Here is a 26797-nt window from a genome sequence, read left to right as displayed (position 1 = left end):
ACATAATGAATGTACTCTGACCTTAAAGTAGAAGGTTTGATTAAGGCAGGGGTCTCAATAGGGAGGAACTCTGTGATGCAAGTATGAATGAGGCACTGAAAGACTAAGTGGTGGAGGTGGAGGGAGACCCAACGAGACTTGGGACAAGAGAGATGTCACAGGAAGGAAGAGTATCTGAAATTTGCCTATGCTAAAGTCACTGATATGAGATTGTGCCTCCCTGTCCTGCTGCTCCACTCACTGTCCATACAAGACAGGCAGGAGATGTTGTACCCTTGCTTTTAGAAGCCAGCGGGATGAGTGTCAGCATGGTGAAGTGGTTAAGAATGGTGAACTTTCCAGATGGAGAACTGCTTTGAGATTCCTTACGGTTGAGAAAAGCAGAATATAAATCCAAATTCTTCTTCTCCTCCTCCTCCCTTCCTTCACCTTTTTTTTTAAAAAGCACAAAAATGGAGGCTCTAATACCGCTTGCAACCCACTCACCAAGACTCCCCTCCCAATTCTATTATTCTTTCTTCATTTATTTTTTTTAAAGTCTTCTTGGCAAGGTTCCTAGCTTTCTATTGTAACACAAAATGATTCAGTGAAGATTTTCCATCTTGCTATGAGATCACTGGTTATTAGGTGTGAACTTTTCCCAAGCTCCAGTTTTTACTTTAAAACAATAGGAAACGAAAAGCTACTTCCCCCTATATTTGCTAGCACATGGAAACTTGGGTCCTGTATAAGAAAAGTACAGAGAGCTTCGAAGTATTACCAGGAGGAAATGACATTTTTTCCTCCTTTTGTTCTTCTAGTTCCCAGCAGATTGCAGCTAAATGTTGGAGACATTCTACTTAAAAGGCAGGAACACATTTATGATTTAACTTTTGATCCATTTGGTTCAGGCCAAGTGACATTACAGCTTATTTTGAAGAGAAATCTGCAGTAATCTGCTTAGTTCTATTGCTGTTTTGTTATTTATTTTCAATACCTTTTAAATACTTCAGTGCAAAATGTAGTCTGTTGCTTTGTAATATTGGCTTTCATTTCAAAATAGCTGTATGCAGTTCAATACAATGCAAATAATATAATGCAAAAAATCTCTCAGGAACTGGAATATGCCATACCATCCTGTATTTTTATTATAATAATTATTTATAATATAGTCTTCTTTGAAAATAATTATTATATAGAGTTGCAAATGCTCCTTCACAGAAGGTACATTCTTCATAAAAATAGCAGATGCTACCCAAAATAAACACATTGTTGTTCGTTAATATAAAATGGGCTGAGACTCCTAGTCAGAGATGAATCCAAACCACTATTCATCCAGATTTCCTGGATGATCTGTTCTCGCCGCTCTATCCTTTCAGCAAGTTCAGCTGAGTCCAGAGACCAACGAGCCGAGTAAGAAGTCCTGCCGAAGCCTGTTAGTCCATCAGGAAAGTCTGAACTAGAGGATTCCTCTCCCTCCTCTTCCTGATCCTCGTTGTTATCATCCTCTGTGTTGCTGTCCTCAGGCACCAAGCGCTCCTTCATCTGCTGCAGTTTTTCAAAGTCATCAGTGCAGGACAGGCGAATCACCAGAGCACAAAGCGTGAGCACTAGGCCAATGCAAACACTAGATACAAACAAGAGAGCAGCTCTTTCAGGGTGATCTGAAATTAGAAACAAAATCCCAGACTAGAGACAGAAAGAAGAGGCAGCCAAGGGGCAATGGTAAAATGTCAGTTCTGAAAAGCCTGGCTTTGTTATGCCAGTCTTTAAGGGCCAAGACTACGGGCTGATTAGCTTGTCATTGATTCTGGCCAGTTCTTGAGCTACAAGGATACTGAGAGAAGGAAGACAACACACTTGTCCAGATTTGCAGATCATTGTTGCTTCCTCAATGCCTTCTTTCCTGCAGCCCCAACACTGCTGTCAAATGGGTTGGATGTTTCAAGAGAAAAGAAGGAACTTGCCAGATGGAAAGCCATAGCAAGCTGGACATCAGCTCCTGGGGAAAGTGTGTTTTATAGGCTTGATCAGCCTTGAACCAACAGGAGGAATAGTTCACTTTGGATGTTTAATATAGGAACCTTAGATCAAAAATGTGTACTTTTAAAAAAGCTCATCCATGCAGCATTTTGTAGTCATTAAATAGTGTCCCTTTCAGTCATACAAGTACAATAGCTAACTTTAAACATCAAACTCTCACTGCATGCCCATGTGAAAATTATTCTATGGTATTAACTATGCCTTTTCTTTTTTTAAATACCACAGTAATTTTCTGGATGAGAATTCATTCCTAGCAATTGCTTGTTTCTTTGCTTATGGCTGAGCAATGCAAAATATAGATTCTTTTAAAAGCTTCTTAAAATCCAGATGTTCTAAATATTTACCAGCTGTCATCAATAATTACCTCTGTGTATCCCCTATTCTTACAACCACTTCCATGTGCTAATATCTGGCTGCAGTATACTGAAATATGGCACAAAGAAGAGGACAGTAAGATACATTTTATGGCTATGCTCCCAAGGGCCCTTTCAGCATGCCATGTGCAAAGGCATACTGTGTGCACACAGAGGCCTCATTCCACTCTTTTTGCCAACAGCCAACAGTAGCCTTCGCTACATCAGAAGATGTTTCTGAGGCTCTCCCAAGACTGACTGTGATCAGAAAAAATACATGGAAACTGTGCTGCATAAGCAGTCTCTACAGCATCATCTTGTTGACTGGGGCTCAAGGTATGGACTTTATTCTTACTAGAGGAATGAGATCGTGGCCAGCAGTAACAACAGTACTGATTGCAGTGCAGGAAGTCAAAACACAACTCTTCTACCTTTGATGTAAGCTAGTGTAGCCAAACTGCTGCTAATTATAATTCCATCTTTTTTGGGGAATCTTGATTCTCTTGGATCAACATTTATATCTGTGGAAAGAAAATGAAAAAATATGCTGGATTACAGTGCAGGTGAGCAGCTTGCAAAATTACATTTTATTTACAATTTCAAAAGATGTATTTGCTAACTGAATTGAAGTTTTTCCATGGAGAAAGGATTTCATATTTTACAACTTTTACATTTGCTAGTCATTTTAAGTCTACTAGCTCACTTAAAAAGAAAACACATTTCTTTTTAAGTCTACCTCAGTTTAAGGATATTGCTAGTACATCACAAAGTTCAAGAGGTTTCACTTCAAAATAAAGTTCCTTTACCAGCCTATCTACAAAAGAGTATTTTAAGTGGGATGCTAGGAATTGGATCTGAGATCTTCTGCATACCAGAACACCATGAGTCTGCCCACTTAAAGTGGAAATGTTATAGAAACTGTCTTGAGTCAATATCAGCTTTATTGCTCTAGGCTAGTGGTTCCCAACCTGGGGTATGCTTAACCCCAGAAGTATGTGCCAGACCAATTGGGGGGTATGCAAAAAAAATATGTAATGAGTTTGCTAATATGGGAGTACAATTTTAGGGAAGTGGGTTGCCATTTATTTGCGAGTGAAAAAAGGTAGGAACCACTGCTCTAAGGGGTATTACATTATACATGCTATTCAGTGGTGGGATCCAAACATTTTAATAACAGGTTTCGATAGTGATGGGATTCAAACAGTGGCGCCGCCGCACACACGTACCTTCAGTCCCTATTGGGCAGGGAGGTTGCTTTAGTAACCCCTTCTCGGCACTCAGAAAAAATTAGTAACCACTTCTAGAGAAGTGGTGGGAACTGGTTGGATCCCACCTCTGATGCTATTACACAATGTTCCTTCCCTTATTAGCATAAGCTAATTTCCATTATTTAAATAAAGGTCTGAATGTGCATAAAATTATTATTATACCATATCAGGCACAAAGTTCAGACATCACAAAGAAACTAGTGTGTGATTCTGGACACAAACTTGGCTAATTGTTGGGCATGCACTTTCTCCCTTCTTTGTACAGCACAGTGAGATCAAAGACAGAAGTCTTCTGCTAACTCCAGTTTCTTGCAGTGTTCTAATCTTCTGCTAACTCCAGTTTCTTGCAGTGTTCTAATCCACAGACCACAACAAATTCAATCAAGAAAGAATCCCAGTTTCTGGGAAAGAAACAAATTTAAATGTGTTAAACTATAATGACAAATTGCACTTAATGGCTATAATGACAAATAGCACTTAACTAAAGAAATCTATTTTAATTGCTGTTTGCTATTGCTAATTTGTTGTGGGGAGGTCATTTTAAATTATAAAGGTTCATAAATTCTTGTGGATTAAAAATGCATCTTGGGCACTAATAATTTAAAGAAACAGCAGACTAAAACTTTTAAATAACTAATAAAACTTTTCTAAATAACTAATAAATAACATAAATAATATTATGAACAGAGAAGAAAATTCTGAATATACAAGGCCCCCATTTTACTTGGCCAGCTGTATTCTATATTTTGGCCTTTTTTCTATGTGATCAAGTCACTGCAGGTTCTTATTCAACAAAAAAAAAATGTTAGGAGTGATCCAAAAAATGATCATACTCACCTTCTTTTGGCTTCCAAGAAGGATTTACATTAGTAACCACTGGATCAACTGCTGCAAATATGAATTTTGGAACTGCAAACAAAAGTTAAAAATTTACGTGTGGCAGCTTTTTAATTAATTATATTAAATTTGATACCTATCCTTTCCTAACACCAGGCTCAGGGAAGATTACACACATAAAAGCATTTGAGCATTTTACATTTTAAAAATCTTAAGTTTTCAAGAAGGGTGTCTGTTGACAGAGGGAAGACGGAAGACAATCACAACCTCATATTTTTGCTTGGATGTTAATCAGTTTATAAACTGGAAACAAATTTATAAAACTGCATCTTTCCCCTTCTCATATGCACACCAGCATGCTTTTAAGTGGCACATATGAAATCTGACTTCCGAAGGTTCTGTTTGAGGTACAGTTAATACTGAACTGTACACAGGCAGAAAAAACAGCTGCACCTGAAAAAGAATACAATTTAAACTTCAGAACCTGTACGCTGTCAGAAACTAATGCTAGTATCAGCTCACTTTCAAGCTACGGAGGGAAATGATACTTGAAGAGCTATTCATGTGTACATGATGTGTACATGACTCTTTAATCTGTTGCAAGAAGAATGTGGAAAATTTCAAATTAACTGCACTAAAATGAATTTGCAGACATGGCTGGAAGAAAATTGTTTGGCATCTACTTCAAATGATCTTTCATTTCATTTTATCTTGAGGTATAAGTTTCCAGGTGGGTGGGTGTGTTTTGCAGACTCTAAAAGCATATTATAGGATTTACAGAGCCTGTTCCTTCCCTTTTTCTGGGTGGACTGACAATTTGCTAAATACTTAAAGTCGCACTAAAACCATATTGAAAACTACAGAGTTGAAGCATATTTTAGTAGTCTATAATCCATTCCTGCAAAATCATAGTTTGACCTTCTATGGCATTCAAACATTTGGTTCTCAAATGACCTATCACTTCATTTACTATGAGCTGGGTTCAATGAACTTGCAGTCTGCATGGTTCCTTGTATTCCGTCAGCGTGGTGTAATGGTTAGGAGCAGGTGGATTCTAATCTGGAGAACCGGGTTTGATTTCCCACTTCTCCACCTGAGTGACAGAGGCTTATCTGGTGAATCAGATGCATTTCCACACTCCTACATTTCTGCTGGGTGACCCTGGGCTAGTCACAGTTCTTCGGAACTCTCTCAGCCCCACCTACCTCACAAGGTGTCTGTTGTGGGGAGAGGAAGGGAAAAGAGCTTGTAAACCACCTTGAGTCTCCTTACAGGAGAGAAAGGTGGGGTATAAATCTAAACTCTTCTTCTTCTTCTCTTCACCTATGCAAAAACTATAAGAAAAAAGGAAATAAAAAGGCACAATCCATCCCAAATCATGTTCTTCTAAATTTAGTTGATTTCAGTGGGAAAGTTTAACAGGTGCTAGCAACTGCACCTGGGAATCCAGGAATTATCTTGCTTCCACCACAGGCAGCAAAGAAGGAAGTCTGGTTCTGGTTGAGACCTTTCTGCTGTGTGGGGCATAGAGTAGTCAATGCATTCAACATGGCTAGTAAATTTTACACTTCGGCACTTCTCATAGAAAATCCTCAGCTCAAGAACACAGATTTTGGAATCACTGTCTAGATTACATTACAAAACAAGAAAGTTATTTATTCAGATTCATTAATGAAAGCAAATGTTCTGTTTGGTTTTATGATAGAATTGCTCAAGCTATAAATCATGGGAGGTCAGAAAGAAAACATTTCATCCAATCCGAATTTGATAACAGAAGTCAAATGTGTCTGCTTAAACATCAGATGGAGAAAATTAATCAATTTCCTTGTCCATTCTCTAATAGACAATATAGCGGGCTAATATTTTAAGTAGCCTTATGATAGCATGTGGATAGGATATCGAAGTTGCAATCTTATGCACACTAACTCAGATGTAAGCCCTTTTGAACACACTGGAAGGTGCTTCCAGATATACATGCAGAAGAACAGCTGTAAGTCCACATATCATTACTAGCTTCTTTCCTCTTTCTCAGAGCTGATCTACAGAGGATTCCATGAACAGACATGCATAAGGTGGTTAATAAGACTGAAGCCAGATTTGACGAAGACCTCCTACCAAGGTCTACAAATTTTTAAAGTATCTCTGCTTATCCTACATCTACTAGCCTCTTTAAAAACTGCAAATAGACTATGCTTTTTAATAACCATCCTTCAAAACCTAAAGACTCTTTATATTGATTATTCACTTTATTTATATGTATTTATATTTATTTGATTATTTAAAAATATTTATTTATTTATTAGCCTAGTGAGTGAGTGAGTGAGTGAGTGAGTGAGTGAGTGAGTGAGTGAGTGAGTGAGTGAGTTAGTTAGTTAGTTAGTTAGTTAGTTAGTTATACCCGTAGGGCTTAGGGCAGGTTACAACACAATAAACAAGTTAGTGACTGAGTAAAATAAAACTATATGATGCATTTAGGCTTTGATTGTTAGCTAAAGCAATTATTGTATGCATTCCTTAGAAACCATCTCTGTATGTAGGTAAGGGCGTGGGTGTAAAAACTCTGCCTCTCCCACAGCCATTACACAGTGTGTAAAATAATTAAATAATTTTGCAAATGCTTGAAGCTATATGATTCAAAACAACTTTGACATTAATCAGATGAGACAGAGAGGGGGAAGATGACTGACAATGTAGCTTCTGTTTATGATTACAAAATCATAACTGTAGAATAAATGATACACACAAAACTGCCCTATAGTGAATTAGACCCAAGTCAGTATATTCTACTCAGATTGGAACAGCTCTTCTCTGCCTCCCCACAGCACCAGAAATCCTTCTGGAGGTGGCGGGGGAGTTACAGCAGCACCGTTGCTAGCTGCCTGGGGCTCTGGATTGGGCTGCCAGAAAGCCTTCCTCCAACTTAAGTGGCTATTCCTCCAGTTGGAGGAAGGCTCTTTACACAAGAGGAACTTCTTCCAGTCTAAGGTAGGATGCTGCCCATTTGGTGTTCTTCATATGCTAAGGCAGAGACATGGGAAACACTTATCTGGTTCATCTCATGCTGCTCCAGTAATATGCAATTCCACAATTCCACATAACCTGTTCTCATCCAGTGTTTACCTTTCTGAAACCAGTGTTGATGGTCAAATTGTAAGGTCAGATCTAGCATACTAATGCAGACCTAAAAGCATTATGATGGTACTGAGATTTTTCTAAGAGACTGTTTTCCTCAGCTGAGGTTTCTATTGATGGAAACTGAAGTGTGATAAATCCATAACTGTTATAATCAAACTCAACTGATATATTTCGCTGAGAAATATCACAGATGAAAGATGAACAGGTTTTGACATAAATTCATATAATAATTTGACTTTAAAACAACATTTAGCCACAGTTCCAGCTTTTCCCCTTACCGCATGCATAGCTGACATTGAGATATTTCTTCACACCAGGCAGGCATGGTCTTCCAAAGTTATGACTGTTTGCAATAATTTTACACCTTTGTTTCCCATAACACCTATTCGATAACACTTCTAACGCTTTATAAGAAAAGCAGTCTGAAAGAAAAAAATTAAACACTGTTCATATACAAAATATTCAAATAAAGTGTGGGCTCAATACTAAATACATGCATATGCATACAGATATAGGCCCATTCATGTCAGTAACATTCTCTCATGAAGGCATATGTTGGCAGGAGATGGCACAATGTTGGATAATGTCCTACTGTCCAGTATGCAGCACGGTGTGCAGTTGCGGTATAAGAATCTATTTTCAGGCCAACTGTATTACTGCACGTTACATGTTTGACAGACCAGAAACATTCTATGATTTGCTGTTAAACCTGAATCAACAGGCTCTAAAACTGAAAGGTAAGGTGTTGGGTATAGATTCAGCTGGAAGTGAATGACTTGTAAAGTGTGTGATATCAGAACTGCCATAACATCGTGGATTAAATGAGAACTAGAAGGGTGATATTTAAACCTCCAAGGACATACTGGTGCTGAGTTAAAGGTTACTGTTCTCTTTCAAAAACCTCAAAAGTAGAATCCAATAGGAAAGTGCTGAATTATTAACAAATTTAAGGCAATATACCCTAAAAGATTGTTTTTATTTTATTTATTTATTTATTTGAATTATTTCAAATCTTCCTTTCTCACAGGGATTCAGTAGATTTCACATAATTCAAGAACACAACCTTTATTAGTCATTTAAAATAGGCTCTAGAGCGTTACCAGACATTTATGGATTTCACATAATAAGCCACTACAATTACAAAAATGGGACATTCAGTAACCAAATGTATTAGGATTTTAGAAATCTGGAACCACCAAGACCTGAAGTATAGCACAGGTATTCACATGACACATTAATTGGTACAGAAATTCCATAAATAATATTCTACTTACAATAAGCTAAACACAGCAGAATAGACCACATCCCTTAATCATTTATACAAGCATATTTGTAAAACAATTTTGTGAAGTGTAACCTAATTACCTCCACAGAAAAGCCCTCTTGAATAGTTCAGTTTGCACAGTTTGTGAAAAGCCAGGAGAATTCAAGCTTTCCTGATCTTCCCAAGCAGGCCATTCCACAAAGTGGGGGCCAAAATGGAAAAAGCACATGTACAGGAAGTTGTTGCTTTTGCCCATTTGCAAATTGATACCTGCAGAAATCCTTGCTGACTTAAGCAGAGTTGTCATGGTGGAGCATAGGGGTAAAGGTAGTCTCATAAAGAAGAAAGGCCAAGGCCATAAAGGACATTGTATGCAATAGACAAGACCTTAAACTGAGCCCAATAACAGATGAAAAGCTGATGGAGAGTAATATGCAGAATTCAACATCAAACTTCCTTTAATAGCTGAACCATGGCATTCTGGACCAGTTGGAGTTTCCAAGTTGATTTTGAGGGAAGACCAATGTATAATCCATTACAGTATTCTAACCTCCATGCCTCTGTGGAATGGATCTAGGTGGCCAAGTCAGTCAAGGTAAGGAGCCATCTTGCAAACTAGACTGAGTGGTAGAAAGCCTTTTTTTGTGTGGCTGCATTAACTTGCTTCTCCAGTAATATCTAACTCCTCACATCACCTCAGATCACTTGCTGATGCTCACACATTTGCACTAAGGATGGGCCGAGGTAACTGGAAAGTTCTGTCTTTTGCATGTGCTCAGAGGCAGCCTTTACGAGGGTTCTCCAAGTCACTGGTAACATGGGAGGCTGGATTTTAACTTGGGGTAATGGCACAACTAAAAGGACTATGCTTGAAGAAGAAAAAGGAGGAGGAGGAGAGTTGGACTTATATCCCCCCTTTCCTGTAAGGAGACTCAAAGGGGCTCACAAACTCCTTTCCCTTCCCCGCTCACAACAAACACCCTGTGAAGTAGGTGGGGCTGAGAAAGCTCAGAAGAACTGTGACTAGCCCAAGGTCACCCAGCTGGTATGTGTTGGAGTGCACAGGCTAATCTGAATTCCCCAGATAAGCCTCCACAGCTCAAGTAGCAGAGAGGGGAATCAAACCCGGTTCCTACAGATTAGAGTATACCTGCTCTTAACCACTACACACACATAAGCCTATGACACTCATGTGAAAACACCTAGACCCAGGGCGGGTTTGATTTGTTCCACTCTAACGTTCCATTAGATTGGATATTTATTCCATTTTGCTTTTGTTGGTTGGGGAGTGTCTTATAACTACACTGGATATATTGCTTAATCTTTTGGTTCCATCTTGCCTCTTTATAACACTCCTCTTTCACTCATTACTTAACCAGACCTAATATCCACTTATATGCATCTGAGGAAGTAAGCTGAGACTCACAAAAGTTCATGCTAAATTTTTTCTTTGACTTTAAGATGCTACTGTGCTCCTGTGCAATTCTGCTACATTTAGGGACAATGACTTTCCAGGAATCATTATTTCTATGTAAAATTACTTTCAAAATATGCAGTGTTGCAGAGGTGGAAGCTCTTTAAAGACAGGATAAAGACAGATACACATTGACTTCTCTGATCACCTCTGAAGTGAGAACACAGTTCCTTTTCTAAGCCCCTTTAATCCTTTGCCTCTCTTCTGTGGTGATTGAGTAGTTTACCAGCTGCAAGGGTACCCTATGAAAGTAGAAGCTGAAATTGAAGTTTTTTTTTTTTTTGGAGTAGTCAACTATCCAGCTGAAACTGAAAAGAACAGGTCAGAAAAGTGCCCCCCCCCCCCATACTAAAAAAGCAACTTTAAAATATGAACTCTACCTGGTGCTATTTAACTGATCAGTATTATTTCTGAAGGCTTTTAACGACTAATTCGCATGGTTTTGTATTTATGAAAATCTGTTAGAAGCTGCGCTGAGCCTGTCAGACAAAACGGCACTGTATGAAATAACTAACTAAATAACTTATTTTCCATCTGTCCAAGTTTTTGAAGCATATACTGGAAAAGAAGTCTCTGTCTGCTAAGCAGGACAGCAAATTGATAATCACATCTGTATTATTTTTGCTAATTCAATAGGTTTTAAGATTTTTTTTCCTCTAAAATTTGAGCATAGGTATTTACAGAATCACCACACCCAAGACCTAGGGCTTTAAGAAAAATTAAAATATGAAGAACATCTGCATCCAAGGAATAGAATATTTTGGCTGGCTCTTCAGGTTTTGATATGTGACTTATTCACTTTTTTCTTCAGCTCCAAATGTTGACATTTATAGTAATTCCTATAAACAGGTGGACTAACTACATCTCCTCTGTTCTGTTTGCATACTATTCTTCCTTTGTAAATTATCTACTTCTGGTTCCTCCTCCCTATATTTTTTCATGGCAGACCTGCAGACTCAGTGTTTTCTTTATGCCTGTGTGAATATAACAGGAATGCTCCAGCCATGAAATTTGGGCTAAGTGGACTTGCTCAGTGGTGGGATTCTATTAATTTATCTACCAATTTGACCCCCCCTTAACGCACACCCCCACCATGCCCCTCCCCGCTGGCCACTTACCTGCCTGCTGCAGAGGAACGTGGCATTTAACAGAGCCTTTTCTATCCACAACACCGATTGGCCAGGCTGCCAGGGGGAGGTGAGGGAAGGTGGCAGCTGTGGCTTTGCCCATATGCCACTGGGCTGGCCAGCTGGCCACCAAAGGGGCAAGGCTTCTTTCACCAGCCAGCCACAGGAGGTGGCCAGCCGTGGAGTAGGCTGTGCGCCTGGTGGCCAGCTATGCGGCCCAGGGGAGCCTTTCTCTGGCATTGGCTAGGAGGTCTGAGTGGGTGGTGGCTGCTGGAGGCTCCCACGGGGGGCTGGCTAGCAGCTGATCTGGCAACGCACCTCTGGGCCAGCGGCGCAGCCTTCAGAGGAGGCCTGCTCATGCCCATGCTCCGGGGCTCTAAAAGCCCCCTTGTTCCCCCTTCCATGGGAGAGGGGGCGACGGGGCTTTTAGCGCCTCAGAGCAGCCTGGCGGCAAGGCGCCCAGCTGCTCCGGGGCTCTGAAAGCCCCCTCACTCCCCTGGGGTGGTAAAATTCAGCCAGTTCAGCTAACTCAGCAAAAAATTAGCTACCAGGTCTACTGAACCGGTGCGAACCAGCTGAATCCCATCACTGAACTTGCTACTGCAAGGTAGAACAGGGAATAACCCACTTCCATCCCCCAATAGGACCTCCGTTTTGTTGGGATTGAGTTTCAGTTGTTGAACTAACTTTTGTAAAATTATCCTAAAAATATTCTTAAATGGTAACTCAAAAGGGAGGATTTAGAATTTGTCTGCCTTGCTGCCTCTTGAAATATCAACTATATTTCACAGAATACAAGAACATCAAAAGAAAGGGAAAACTAATTCAGGACCCAGTATGATTGGCTTAAAACAGCCTGTAACCAGATTCCTATTTCTCACACTATAACAAAAGAGTCTCTGTTATAGTAATTCAAAATGCATAAAAGAGTCTTTTTAGGAGGATTCTGATGGGATCTTACCATTACAGTGGAATCTGGGCATCATCTACATAATGCTAATTTAGCACAACACCCAACTTCTCTGTGGTCCTAGTTGAGCCAAGCTGGTTTTGCTAACAGACAACAGTTTTAAATGTGATTCATTTGATGCAATGGGAAGAAGCAGATATCTTTGGACTTTGAACAAAAAAAAGCAGTACATGGGAGGAACCAAGAGCTACTCATGCTTTCCCTCTGCACCACATCCAAGGCCTTTCTCTTTTAAGAAACCAATTAGAAGGGTGAAAAAATAGCCTACATTAATAATAAAATTTCTAGACAACCATGTGCTACCTGTCATTTCAAGGCTTTTTTCTTTATAAACTTAGAGCAAGTTCACAGATACCAGCAGTGGAATGTGACCACTTCTCTGTGGTCAAGTGCCAGGCCTTCACTAACATAGGAAACCAATGGGAATGACCACACTAATATCATGGCTAGATTGTTGGAAGGGGGGGCAACCAATGGTTCTTCCACTGCAGTCAGGGGCTACCCTGTCCTAGTCTCAATTTGAGAATAAAATTCCTAAAGGTCTAAGTAGTTCCTCCCCTTCTTGGTCTCTATTCCACGCATTGCTCCCTTCACCCCACATCCTTCAAGATAGAACCCTTGCCTTCTCTACCTCAGGCAACCTCAAATACAAGAGCTGGATTCAAGTTCAGTAGCACCTTAGATATCAACCGGATTTTCAGGGTATAAGTATTAACAAGAAGATTTGAAACACCCTGAGTGGATTTATTCTGCAGTCTCAGAGCCTCCTGCAAGACTCCAGAAACAAAGAAGGTGGCAAGCCATGTCAAATGCCTAGATCAGTCAAAGGAATGTACCGTTAAGCATGTGAGATACCTCACGTTCAACAGCACCACTCTCTCTAGACGTTTTCAGGATCCAGTACCCAACTATGGCTGTGGGATATGTAGATAGGAGGGATTCCTATATAAGCCTCGTTGAGCTCTAGCTCTCAGTGGTTTACAGCTTTCCAACTAAGTTCATGCTAATCTCTGTTATACAGATTCTACATCGAGAGTCAAGCTGCTCATTACATTTTTCAATGAGTTGGGTCCAAGTTGGGTTTTCCAGGCTGGGTTCCTTGGACCCAACTTGCTTTCCAATTAATAGGAGAAAGCATTCAGGCTCAGGACAATGGGGCAGGGGGAGAAGAATAAGATGAAGAGTTTGGATTTTCTCAATTGTAAGGAATCTCAAATTCATTCCCTTCCCTGTAACAGACACCTTGTGAGGTAGTTGGGATTGAGAGACTTCTGAGAGAACTACAACTAGTCCAAGGTCACCCAGCAGGCTTCATGCGAAGGAGTGGGGAAACAAACCCAGTTCACCAGATAAGACTTCGCTGCTCATGTGGAAGAGAGGGGGGATCAAACCAGGTTCTGCAGATTAAAGTCCATCTGCTCGTAAGAATTGCACCACACTGCAGTTTGGCCCCTAGGTTCTGCTCCATCCAGTTTGATCTTTACTGCCTGATGAGGACATTGTGCCCTGTTCTCTGCTGAATAGAACATATATGATCCCCCAGTTTGCTACAGCTCAAACTGAGTGGTTTGGATGTAGCCATGCCCAAGTGACCAGACCACCCTCCCTGCCTTACCCACTGCTATTCAGGGATACATGAGAAGCAAAATTGGGGAGCAACACAGAAGAAAAAGTGCACTGACAGATGGTGCAGCATCAGTTCCACATCAGAAGTGATGCCATGGTATAAGTGCAATGAAAATGTCATTGTCCCTGCCTCCACCTGCTGCCTCCACCCCCACCTCCACCTCCTGAAACCAGTGGCAGTGTTTGGCTGGCAACCTTAAGCCATATGCATGTTACTCTTGGTAAATCTGAATCTGACCTACACAGCCCTTTTTCTGGAATGCAGGTGATAATGCAGATCATTTAAAAGAAATGTTTGACTTGCTAGAGCGTATTGTGGTGTTGCGAGAATTAAGACTTTCATGAGAGCTTTATCAACTCATGGTACCTTCTGGATTGTTCTGGTATCTTGTGCTGTTTTTAAAGAGAGAAACTGCTGATGCATTTTCAAAAAGTTCTTTAAATGCTGCTTTTACAAATTGAACTAATGATTATTATAATAGGTTTGCAAGCTGCTTTGAGTACTAGTAAAAGAGGGGCATAAATATCTATAAACATAAAATAATAAACTCACCAAACTGGGGGAAATGTGCCACTTCTGAGGAACAGACATCCTTTTCATGCACAGACCTGCCATATGATGCAGAATATATGTTAAGGAATTTCGATTCTTTACAGTGGAGCTTCAGTTCTTCATTTTCACATACTGACCTGCTTTTAAATTCAGCTAGAAAAGAAGCAAGAAGGCAGCTGTTTTTAGGAATGGAATTATGTATACAGAATCCCAGCATGTGATAACTCTACTGCACTTTTATTATTGTGGATGGGTGGGTTTGGTGGGACGGAGTGGTCACTCATCTACTAAAGATCCCCAACTAATAAATGAGGGCAGGGGGCTATGTCATCAATTGTCTGTGCTCAAAGTTCATATATGGCTGTGTTTTTTCTCTGTAAACTCTCTATCAATCATCCCAAGGTGCTATAGTATGTATCATTGCAGCAATTATGTTTCCCACAATATCATAGAAATCACTTTTTAATTATATTGGCTACATTTATGTACATCTACACTGACTTTTTGTCTATGGTCTTTTTTGAACAACCAAAACAAGATGTCAAGAGAACGTCTTAAATTAACCTGTCTGCACAACACGGACAAAAATTAAGCGTTTGTTGTAGTCGCCCCCCCCCACCCCCATGCATGTTATTTTTCCCACACAACTTAAATACTTTACTTTCATCTTCTCTAGCCAGCCATTTGCTGCTTGCCTGCTCCATTTTGTGAAGATCCCCTGGGATGTTTGCTCTGCAGGCATCGCAGCTGCCTGCCTTTTTACTGAATAAAGCGAATGATTGAACTCTGCTCTTCTTGCCGATTTCAGCAATATATAGTTTTGCTATTTTAAAAAAAAGTTCAGATAACATATCTTCAAAGCTTCACAGATTCAAGTAAAAAGGCAGGATGCTGCAATGCTTGCAGAGCAAACATCCCTGGAGATCTTCACAAAAGGGCACAGCGGAGCAGGCAGGTGGCAAATCGCTGGTGGGGGAAAATTAAAATTTAAAACATTCAAGGTGGGGAAGAAAAATAAACTGGGCTGCTCTCAGCACAGCACCGGGGAAAACATCTTCAACCCATCTGGGGCGGGGGGGGGGGGGATTGTAGTTTAGTGACTTTTGAAAACCCTGGGAGAAAAAAAGTATGGTTCATCCATAGTATTAAAACTATTAAACAGCTAAAGGAAAATCAGAAAGAAAATCTATTTTTTAATTTACAATCAGAATTAATTTACATGGGACCTACATGGACAAACATGTCAAGTGGAACTGGGGGCACAAACGGAGAGTGGAAAGGAACCAAAATCACTATTCCTGCTTCCTTTCACTTTTCTGGCATTGAAGAATAACTGTTGGGATAGGAGAGCTGATGCAGGAAAGATCCCTAGTTTTTGATCATTGGATCCAACATGAAAAGTGTCTAAAAATAACAATGCTGGAATCTAATATTTCAGCATATTAGAAGTTTGAAGTCTGTCCACAAAACAAGATTCTGGCCTTGAGGGCACACGCAGCTATTAATAACACAAAGGAGCTACTATAGTCTATGCTACCTCATTTTGAACATGGTCTTTCTATGGGAACAAAGAGTAAGAAAGGAAACATAAGAGATAGTTTTCTGAACTATGCATGTACACACGGAGGAAGAAAGAACAATGGTAGGCATACACTTGTGTTCCCTCTAATCTGGAAAGACAATCAAAGAGGGGGAAATGTAGTGAAAACTGTAGATACAGCAATATTCAAGAATATACATTAGAATAACCTTGAGGGACGTTTCTTTTATTAGATAAACTAACAGCTATTCTTTTTATCTTCTATCTCAGGGGTCGGGAACCCGCGGCTCGCGAGCCGCATGCGGCTCTTCCGCCGCTGTTCTGCGGCTCCATGAGCGGAGCCGCCGGCCCCCTCTTCGCCCACCCTGCAGGAAGCAGGGCGGGCACATCTCTAGCCCGCGGCCAGCGTCGGGAGGAGGGGGTGACCCAGCCCAACAGCCCACCGCGCGAGTTTGGGGCCCCCAGCACCATCCGTCAGCCCAGAAATCCCCAAAACAGTCCAGGATTCCCCAGCCGAAAACTGGAGTTGGCAACGCAGGGGATTTTTGCGGCTGCCAAAAGCGGAAGTCAGCACCAGCTGTTGCTTATCAGGCGAAAACAATGGAGGAGAGAGAGGCGGGGGAACGAGCAGAAACCCACAGAGGAGGAGGAGGAGGAGGAGGGGGAGGAGGGGGAGCAATAGTAGCCGCAGCAGCAGCCCGGGCCGGTGGAAATGAAACCGGCCCGGAACAGAAGCTGAAAAAAGAGTCCAAACGAGCAGAAGGAGGGGGAGCAGTAGCAGTCACAGAAGCCGCCCTGGCCGGTGAGAGAGAAACCGGCCCGGAAAAAGAGGCGAAACAACAAGCAGCCCACAGAGGAGGGGGAGAAGAAACAGTAGAAGCAGGGTGGGCACATCTCTAGCCCGCGGCTGGCGAGGCTGCGCCGCGGGCTCTGGCTCCCACCCGCCCCGCTGCTTGATAAGGTGAGGCGGGCTCTCCCCTGTGACGGGCAGGCCGAACCGCCGGCCCCTCTTCGCCCGCCCTGCACATCTCTAGCCCGCGGGGGGGGTGAGCGGGCGGGGGGAGGGAGGGCGAGCGAGCGAGCGAGCAAGTCACGGCCCGAGGGGAAGCCCGGGCCAGGCGGCGAGTGGGTGGGGGTGGGGGGTGAGCCAAATGGCTCTTTGGTGGTGAGCCAAATTTGGTGGTGAGCCAAATGGCTCTTTGTGGGGAAAAGGTTCCCGACCCCTGTTCTATCTGCAGTCACCTTTTTATTCTTGCCTTCGATCTACTTTTTGTTCTACTGTGAATAGCTGCGCTTGTGAGAGGGGGATCATTTCTAGTAGATATTATGCCACATCTGAAAAGCATCTACAAGGCTGCTTTTTGGCAACATGGAATTTCTCTGCATGTAGCCAGAAATGACCAAGTTGGCACACGCTGTATGCAAGAACAAAATATACCTAGGAAAAACCACAGACTTTGATATAATGGGTGTCTGAATCCACTTTATAGCATCATATAGCTTCATACAAATATTTCTGTACCGACACTACAGTCATAAGAAACAGTGAAATACAAACTCAAATGGTACCTACTATTCTACATCTTACTTACTTGGTTTGCATTTAAAGGAGACTAGGAGGTATTTAGTGATTCCTGGACATAGATCTGGTCCAAAAACCCAACTATTCACAAGAAACTGGCATGCCCTCAGGCCCTGGCATTCATCCAGCACTTTCTAAAATAATGAGCAAAAAAAGCATAAATCTGAAAAACAGATTATGAAACTATACATTTTAAAATCCATTCATTGCAAAATACATTGTAAAAATAATATTACTAAATTAGTGCTAAATTACTATGTAAATTATACTAAGTTCACAAGTACCTCTTAGTTAAAAGAAATTCCTATGATGTCATACATAATTTTGGGTAACTATCTGAAATATGTCCCAAGTACATTTTAATTTGCTTTCCTATGCACAGCCAGTTTGATATATATATGTTAATACATTTTGAATTGGATCCTTCTGTTAAGTTGAAAATTTAATTGGGATTCATCCCTTTATAAATGTTTAATGTACAGTGTGTGAAGGGGCCTAGGCAGGATACAATATTTACTCAGCCGTTGTAGAAACATTTAGCTAAAATTTAGGTCCACAATCAATTAAAACCATAAATGATTAATCGGTAAAGCTAATTTTAATTGAAACCTGCAAACAAAAGCACATGGTTTAACCTTTGACAATTTTGGTTCTTGTGAGTTACTGTAACAGGAAAGGAAACAGGAAAACATTAAGATGTCCCACTCCTTTTAACAATAAGTTATAAATTATTAATTAATAGAAAATTATCTTGGAGATCTCAAAAAGATACCTGTATTTCAGTTTCTGCAATATAAACACTACACAATTGTGAAAGCATATGCATGCATACATACAACCATACATTTTGCTGAATACTTCTTTATAGCAATCTGTCTCCAGCCCTCAGCGACTACCTTTGGGTGGATTAAGAGGTAATTGGGATGTGTGAGGGGAAAGCATTGTGAACTCACTGCATTTGCAAAAGCCATGGTTCCAACCCACAGGGTTATAATTATACATTGCAAAGCTACTGCAGAAATCAGAAAACGTATCAAGAATGTTTTTATGGGAAATGTAACAGTCAGAGATATAAGCTAGCTGACATTTATTTTCTATTCTTGTGCTGGTAACTTCTTTTTTTTAAAATCCTTCAGACCTAGAAAAGTATTACTGCAATCATAACATTTGGACAAGAGAGTTCACAGGAAATGTAAATTTAAATAAAACTGCTTAGTCCAGGCTGAAGGACAAATTTCCACAACTTCTGAGACAAGATTTTAATATGATAGGAGTATAATGCCTACTCTTGGATTTTCATTATGGCCTGTGTCTACAGAAAGACTGTCAGAACAGTTGGGCATGTAGGTCAAAGAATGTGTAGCTTTTCAACCAGTTTTGTTAATCAGTTCTTTGCTATTCAGCACTTACATTATTGGGAACTCTCAATAATCCGATGCATAGCAGTTTATTATTATTTGTAAATTCTATTTTCTTAAATTTTGATTTTCTGATTTTATTAACTATAAAATTAATTTTAAAAAACATATATCAGCAAAATAATTCTAATTAGGATTGCCAGGTCCCTGCCCCCCTGGCCACTGGCAGGAAATAGGGTTGCCAGATCCAGATTGGGAAACTCACAAAAATTTCAGGATGGAGCCTGAGGAGGCAGGGACTTCAGTGTGGTAGAAGGCCATAGAGTCTACCATTCAAAGAATCCATCCCCCCCCCCCGCCCCGCCCCAAGAAAGTGCTATCTGTAGCCTGGAGATGAGTTGTAATTCTGGGAGATCTCCAAGTCCAACCTAGAGGCTGGCATCCCTAATTCTATTATTCCATAAGTGAACAGTGTCTCTCTCTCTGGAAGTTGGAGCTAGAGCTCCCATGTTAACAACTTGGGCTAAAGTAAACCCTTCAAGACCACCATTAAAAACTCAATTATATGAAACAAGTCTTTTGAACGTAGCAAACTGGCACGGGCAAATCAACATTGAGCCAGTAGATATGAATCATAACAGGCCCCCTCATTGTTTGAGGTTCCCCTGCTCCATTCTGTTTCGAAAGAGCCAGCTTATTGATCTGGATCATAGTTTGCATCTGGTGAGGTTTGCAGCATTAACCCAAAACATAGGCACACCACCACTCAATCCAGTTTTGGAAATTTCTTTGTGCTTTTGCAGAAACTGTGATCAGTCTGGTTTAAATAGCAAAACGTTTTTTTAAAAAGTATCTATTTAGAAGAAAAAGAGTTGTTTTTGTAGCCCATTTTTCTCTGCCTTTAAGGAATCTCACAGCAGCTTACAGTCGCCTTCCCCTCCCTAGGACAGAAACATTGTGAGGTAGGTGGGGCTGAGAGAGTTTTGAGAGAACTATGATTAGCCTAAGGTCACTCAGCAGGCTTCTTGTGGAGGAGCAGGGAATCAAACTTAGTTCTTCATATTAGAGTCCACTGCTCTTTATCATTACACAACACTGGCTCTCAAATGTGAATGTGGATTGTTCAAATTATTGTACACCAGAATAAAATATAAAATTTTAAAAAGCAGACAGACACAAACTTGATAATTGTATTAATTAGAACTGTATGTTTTGAAGGGATACAGGATTCCTTATCAGAGGAATCTTGGTTACAGCTTATCCAATTAAAGTCCCTGAAAAGTGCTAAAATCCATTCAACTGCAAACCCAAACAATCCTACCTCTCTTAATGGGCATGATTGAACACTCCTGTGAATATTAGTCAAGGTAGCCTTCAGTTTGGATTTTAATAAACATGAACTATTGAACTGATTAACTGTCCAAGAATATTTTGAAGTTTCAAAAAATATTGCAATATGTAATACCTGAAAGGTAGTAGATGCCACACAATTTAAGGGTGCTTTCATCATGGCTTCAGGCTTCTGTGTATTACACATTGGGTAAGCTTGCCCGTAATATGCTGATTGGATACTTATTGTTGAATGTCGAGGACACTGCAGACTCAAATGATCACCATCACAGGCATACACAGTGTGATTCTGTAGAAGTTTGGTTAAGTAACCTGGAAAATATTTAGCTGTGTTACATTGAATGAGGACATAACTTTTCCAGACCTGAGGTTAAATGAAAACTGTAATAAACTTTTGGTTTTATTATAAATAACTTTATTCATAATGCAAGACTGTCTTTATAAATTACTTCATTTTGCAGGTAAAGAGACTAAGGCCCTTTCCTCATGGGGCCAAAAACAACTTGTGGGGCGGGCTTTGGTCCCTGGGGGGGGTGCTGTTCACCCACAGAATGCCACTGCTGCAATGCACCAGCGCCGTCCTGTGCGGCCCGAGCGGTGCGAGGGCGCCACTTTCCACTTCCCTTCCCGAGGGAGGTTTTTGGAAAGCGCTGCCAAGACGCCGCTTTCCTGTCCCCCCCCCCCCACTCACCTCGTCCTCCAGCGTCTGTCTGGAGGGCTGCTGAGACCCGCCCACGCTGCCTTCCGACCCCTGGAGGTTGGAGGGCAGCATGGGCGGGTCCCTGCAGCCCTCCAGACTGACGCTGGAGGACGAGGTGAGTGGGGGGGACGCAGTAGAGGCGGCTTCTGCGCCAGCCTCTGCGGGGGCCGCTCACACGCTCCGATAGCGAATGGCCCCCTCCCCTCCACCTGCATAATTTCTGCCAGTGGAGAGGCGCCCTTTTTGATGCTGGAGCTCTAATACTTTCTCAAAACAGTTTACACTCACTAAAGTTTGAGGTCCTGATCTCTGCTTCCCATTTCTTAACTTCTCTTGCGAAAGTCATGAAAGGCCTACTATCAGCACTACAAAATCTACAAAAGAGTAATGATATTCTTTCTTTCCATCACGTGGCAAATATCTTATGGTGTTCTGACACCCTGTCATGACCCCTTCCCACCAGTTCAGTGATTGTGACTCAGAATCCTAAGGAAAGAGTCTGAGGAGCCAAGATCAGCAGCTTGGGAGAGCAGAGGGACAAAGGAGAGCCTGACATTGCAGAAGCCTCCAACTGACAATGAACCACTAGCACCAGAGGCTACCCTGCCAGAGCCTCCTAGAAAAACCTCACCACCAGCTCCTGAGGCAGATGTTTCCTCTCAGGGCTTGAACCTCGGCCCATAGCTCCGCAGATACTCTCCCACTTGGCAAGAATGGCAGTGGCAGAAGTCCCTGGTCAAGGTGGCACTGAGGAGGCAAAGTATGGACTGACTGTACACACCTCAACTACTGAACTAAAAGAGTGATATGATGGTGGTACATCCTTGCAGGACTCTGGCCAGAGGCAGAGCACAGCCTCAGAAACTCCAGAACCAGCTTTCAGTGCAGCTATGGTTAATTTCCTCACAGCCTATTTAGGCTTAGGCCTAGGACGATAGCTTTGCTGGATCAACTGCTTTCCAGTTAAGCCTCCAGTTTTCACTTAAGCCTCCAGTCCCAAGCCTTGCCAGGTGCAGAGGTAAAGTACTACTTATGAAGCCTGTTGGTCCAAATAGAAAGCATGGGAGGTGGCGGCGCAGGTAGAAGAATGCTAAAGCTTGTAGCAGTGTTCCGGCTGATGTAGGATGTCACTACTGGTTTGGTACCCTAAATGATACCACATATAAGTGTGACTGTTTTTACCCTCCAGTTCTTCTTAGGAGTATGCAAACTGCAGCTGGCAATTCTAGGTCCATCAGGTCCAGCATCCTGTTTCACTCAGAGGCAACTAGTTGCCCTGGATGGACAATAAATAGGGTAAAGGTAACAAGCCCCCCCCCCCCCCCCGTTTTCTCCTAACACTGGGCTTCTGAAATTTACTTGAATATAGAGGTTCCCTTTACTTATCATCGCTAATACCCTTGACGGGCCTATCCTTCATTAATTTGTTTAGCCCCCTTATCAAGGCAGTATAATAATGTCTAATTACATAAGTTGATAAACAATTATATTTTAAATACCTTTCCTGATGATCCCTCACATAGGCTCATTCCGCACATGCAGAATAATGCACTTTCAAACTGCTTTCAGTGCTCTTTAAAGCTGTGCGGAATAGCAAAATCCACTTGCAAACAGTTGTAAAAGTGGTTTGAAAACGCATTATTTTGCGTTTGCGGAAGGGGCCATAGATTTTGCATTTTTCATTGTCACTGAGCATTGATATTTACTACCCCTCTCACCTTAACATGGTGAGAGCATTTGTGTGTGTCAATGAAGCTGGAAGCAACACCACAAGGGGTCCAGACTCTGTCAAGAGGCTGAACTTCTAGCAGAGTCACTCAAGGTGAAATGGTTACAGCTGAGACACCAGATTAAGATGTGCCCATCCCCTTCAGGGAACGATGGCAGACAGTTCCAGTGGTGATCGGGCATAGGAATACTTAACGGGTGACTACTGAGCAGCAGCAGAAGTGGAAGATGACACTGAAGAAAACCATCTCTTACCTCAAAAACCATATGATGAGACAATCCAAAATGAAAAAAATATATAGTGCTGGAAAACAGAACCCACAGATCAGATGGCATTCAATCAGTTTCCCAGGAAGAGCTGAGGACAACTATAATTAGTGCTATTCTTAATAATGCAACTGGATTTAAGCAAAAAGGATTTTAAGTTGTTGACATGAATGAATGCGCAGGTGTATCCTAAGGAAAGATGAACTAATAAAATTTCTGACACACACAGACACTAGTCTTTACTGCCCCAATACCCACTGATCACTCCCAACCACACAGTCCAAGCCCAGGAGATTCTGGCACATTGACCTCCCTCTCTCCCACCAGTCCCAATATGGCTTCACTGCCTCTGGACCGGCTTCTCCCAGACTGGTGATACTGGTGATACACACAGGGGCAAGGCAGACTCGATAGGTCTGGACAGTTTTTAAACCACCAAGCTCCTGAATGGTGCTTCAGCCTGCACCAATTCAAGGCCTCCTCTCTCTGTCAAGCATACACAGCTTAGACAGGGACTGGACTTCTGTCAGCCAACTCTGCTGAGACAGAATCCATTTCTTCCAGAGCTGACAGACTCCTCTCTGCCAAACTCTGCTCTGCTCTCTGACAGACTCTGATCAGAATTGCCCTCTAAGTGCCGTAAGCACATTAGCTCCCCCTAGCTTTGGCCGAACGTTATTGGACCTTTGCCAACCAATCAGGTGGGTTCTTTGCTTGTGGAGCCTTTTTCTTTACTCTGGCTGTTGCTAAGGGGTTCTTAACTTGGCCTGCTGTACACCAGCCCTTCAGAGTGGGGCAAGTTCGTTACAGTGACCATCACTGGATAGTCAATACAGAAATTAAATAGATTACATAATTGGAAGCAGAAAATGTAAAAGTTCTATTTTTTCCTGCTAGAAGATGACTGTAGCACAGATCATCAAATGTTAATATCAAATTTTACCACAGTGCCAAAATAAAATCTAATCAACATTCCTAAAAAGTATAAGACTAAGTGAAAAACAGATTTGAACTACTAAGTTCAAGTGAACATGAACTGGAAGAACGAAGTGTTGAAACTAGAGGTTATCAGGGAAGAATGTGGAAAGATTGTTCCTTTAGCCAAAAGAAATGAAAAGCCAGGATGGATGACTGATGAAACTCTTAAAATTGCTAAAGACAAATGAGAAGCAAAAGTAAAAGGTGACAGAGATAGAATCAAAAGTCTAAATGCCGCATTCCAGCAACTCATACACAGAAACAAAATGAACTATTATATACTAACCAAGATAAAAAAGAACAAAAAAGGAACAAGAGATCTGTTCCATAAGATCCAAGAAATCAAAGGGCAATTTAAAGAATGGTTAAATATGCTGAAAGATCAAGACAGAAATACATGAACTGAATAGAATAAAATAAAGATGGGAACAATATACTGAAGAACTATACCAAAGATGAAAGGATGGCATATTCCTTCAAAAATAGACTTTTGAAGACAAACCTACAGTTTTAGAAAATGAAGTGAAAGCTGCTCTGAGAGTAGTTGGGAGAAACAGATCTCTAGTGGTAGATGTGATACAAATAAAGCTATTTCAAGCCACAGAAAAAGAATCCATCAAAATCTCAACTGGAATTTGTGAATAAATATGGAAAACAAAACAATAGCCCATATACTGCAAATGCTTAATGTACATTCCAATTCCAAAAAACTACCATTGGCTTACCCGTGAAAGGGTTATTCTTCATTGAGCGACAGAGGACATCTGGGTGATTCTTCATCCACCAATCAGGGAGGCAGGAACATTTGATTGATTTACAGCTCCTTGGTCACTGGGCACTGCCCCTTTGCTCTTCAGTTCTGGGTCTCCGCCTCGCAGTATTTCCATATATCTCTAGATTAACTCAACTCCTTTCCTGAGCAAAGAACTTTAAAAGGGAGTATCAAGAGACCAACAGAGTAAATAGATTGAATAACAGGTTAACAGAGTGAAGTGCAGGTGAACCCAGCATCTGAAAAACAAATAACTACAACACGTACTTACAGAACTGCTGCCTTGCATAATGAGAGGAATTAATGATGACCGGGGGGGGAGGGGGGCAGATGTCCTCTATCGTTCAATGGAGAATAACCCTTCACAGGTAAGCAAATAGTTGTTCTCCATGGAGTGAGAGGACATATGGGTGATGTTGCACAGAAATGATGCCCTTTATAGAGTGGGGTCGTAGTCCTCTCCAATGATGCATTCTATGACTCTGCTAGGAGGCATCTGCTACACTGAAGAGCTTCAGTCTGTAGTGTTTTACGAAGGTGGAAAAAGACCATGTTGTGACCTTGCAGATTTCTTCCACTGAAGCATTATTATTAAACACTGTATTGGTAGACATGTTGCACACCGAATGGGCTGTGATCCCAGTTGGAACAGTGAGACCTTGTGCCTTGTACACTTCTACTATGCACTCCCTAAGGCATTTGCTTATGGTTTGGGAATAAAGTTTGGACCCTTTATTGTGGTTGGCTACAGAGATAAATAGTGCCTTGAATTTCCTGATCTGGTGTGTCTGGATGAGGAAGGCCTTAAGGGTCTTCCTAACATCCAGCTTATGCCAATAAGCTTCCTTGGGATGCTTTGGATTGGAACAGAAGGTTGGTAAGTATAGCACTTGTTGTCTGTGGAATCGAGAGTTCACCTTGGGGATGAAGCTCGGGTCAGTGCGAAGTACCACTTTATCCTTATGGAAGATGCATAAGGATGGCTTGGCTGAGAGGGCAGTTAGCTCTGAAACCCTTCTAGCCAATGTCACCACCACCAGGAAGATGGTCTTCATTCGCAAATGTTTCAGAAAGATGTCTGCCAGAGGTTCGAATGGTGGCTTTGTGAGGGTGTGAAGTACAGTGTGTAGTTTCCAAGTAGGAAAATGGTGCCTCGCCGCTCTGTCCTTAAGAGTAGCTCCCCAGAGGAATCTCCTGACGTGGGGAGGAGAACTCAGATTATGTCCCTCCAGGGATTGAACTACAGAGGCAATAGCTGCTACTTGTCAGCTGGATGCCTTGAGCCCTGAGGTGAGGCCATCCTGCAGAAAATGGAGGATTTCACTGGCAGAGGGTCGAGTAGGAACTACTTTCTTTCTCCAACACCATCTCACAAATGCTTTCCAGGTGGAGGTCTTCAGTCTGGTTGAAGACCTCCAGGAGACTAGGATGGTGTCCGTCACTTCAGTGCTGTATCCTCTGGACCTCAGTGCTCTCTGCTCAATCTCCAGGAGGTCAAATTCAAATGATCTGGATTGGGATGATGTTCTGGACCTTGGTGTAGGAGGTCTTTGCTCTGGAGGAGATGGAACTGCTTGTGTATTGAAAGTGTGAGTATGTTGGCAAACCAGGGTCGTCTGGGCCACCAGGGTGCCACCAGAATGACATCCACCTTCTCTGACATTGCACAGTACAGGTGGAATCAGAGAAATTGGAGGAAAGACATAGAGGAGGCCTGTAGGCCAAGTTGATGATAGGGCATCGGTTGCTTCTGCAAGGGGATGTCTGAACCTTGACAAAAATCTGTGTACCTGTCTATTTTGGTGGGAGGCGAACAGGTCCACAATCAGAATACCCAGAGACTATCAAATCAGAAGGAAGATTTCCTTGTTGAGAGACCACTCCCCTGGATGA

General features: G+C 41.7%; 1 protein-coding gene across 3 annotated transcripts in view; it reads right to left on the bottom strand.

The window, feature by feature from the left end:
* Positions 1-1104: 1104 nt before the first annotated feature.
* EVA1C (eva-1 homolog C) overlaps positions 1105-26797 on the bottom strand; it is a 48979-nt gene continuing 23286 nt past the window's right edge. For 2 of the 3 annotated variants that reach the window (XM_048492389.1, XM_048492391.1), the window contains exons 2-8: positions 20575-20771; positions 17762-17885; positions 14630-14782; positions 7894-8037; positions 4481-4552; positions 2807-2896; positions 1105-1643 (exon numbers count right to left, since the gene is read on the bottom strand). In XM_048492389.1, coding sequence (XP_048348346.1) covers positions 1231-1643; positions 2807-2896; positions 4481-4552; positions 7894-8037; positions 14630-14782; positions 17762-17885; positions 20575-20771 — 1193 coding nt within the window. In that variant the 3' untranslated portion in view covers positions 1105-1230. The remainder of the gene's footprint in view (positions 1644-2806; positions 2897-4480; positions 4553-7893; positions 8038-14629; positions 14783-17761; positions 17886-20574; positions 20772-26797) is intronic. The other variant, XM_048492390.1, reaches the window with a different exon arrangement.

The sequence above is a fragment of the Sphaerodactylus townsendi genome, linkage group LG04, assembly GCF_021028975.2.
Source record: "Sphaerodactylus townsendi isolate TG3544 linkage group LG04, MPM_Stown_v2.3, whole genome shotgun sequence".
NCBI classification, from domain to species: Eukaryota; Metazoa; Chordata; class Lepidosauria; order Squamata; family Sphaerodactylidae; genus Sphaerodactylus; species Sphaerodactylus townsendi.
This window is presented reverse-complemented; position numbering and strand designations above follow the sequence as displayed.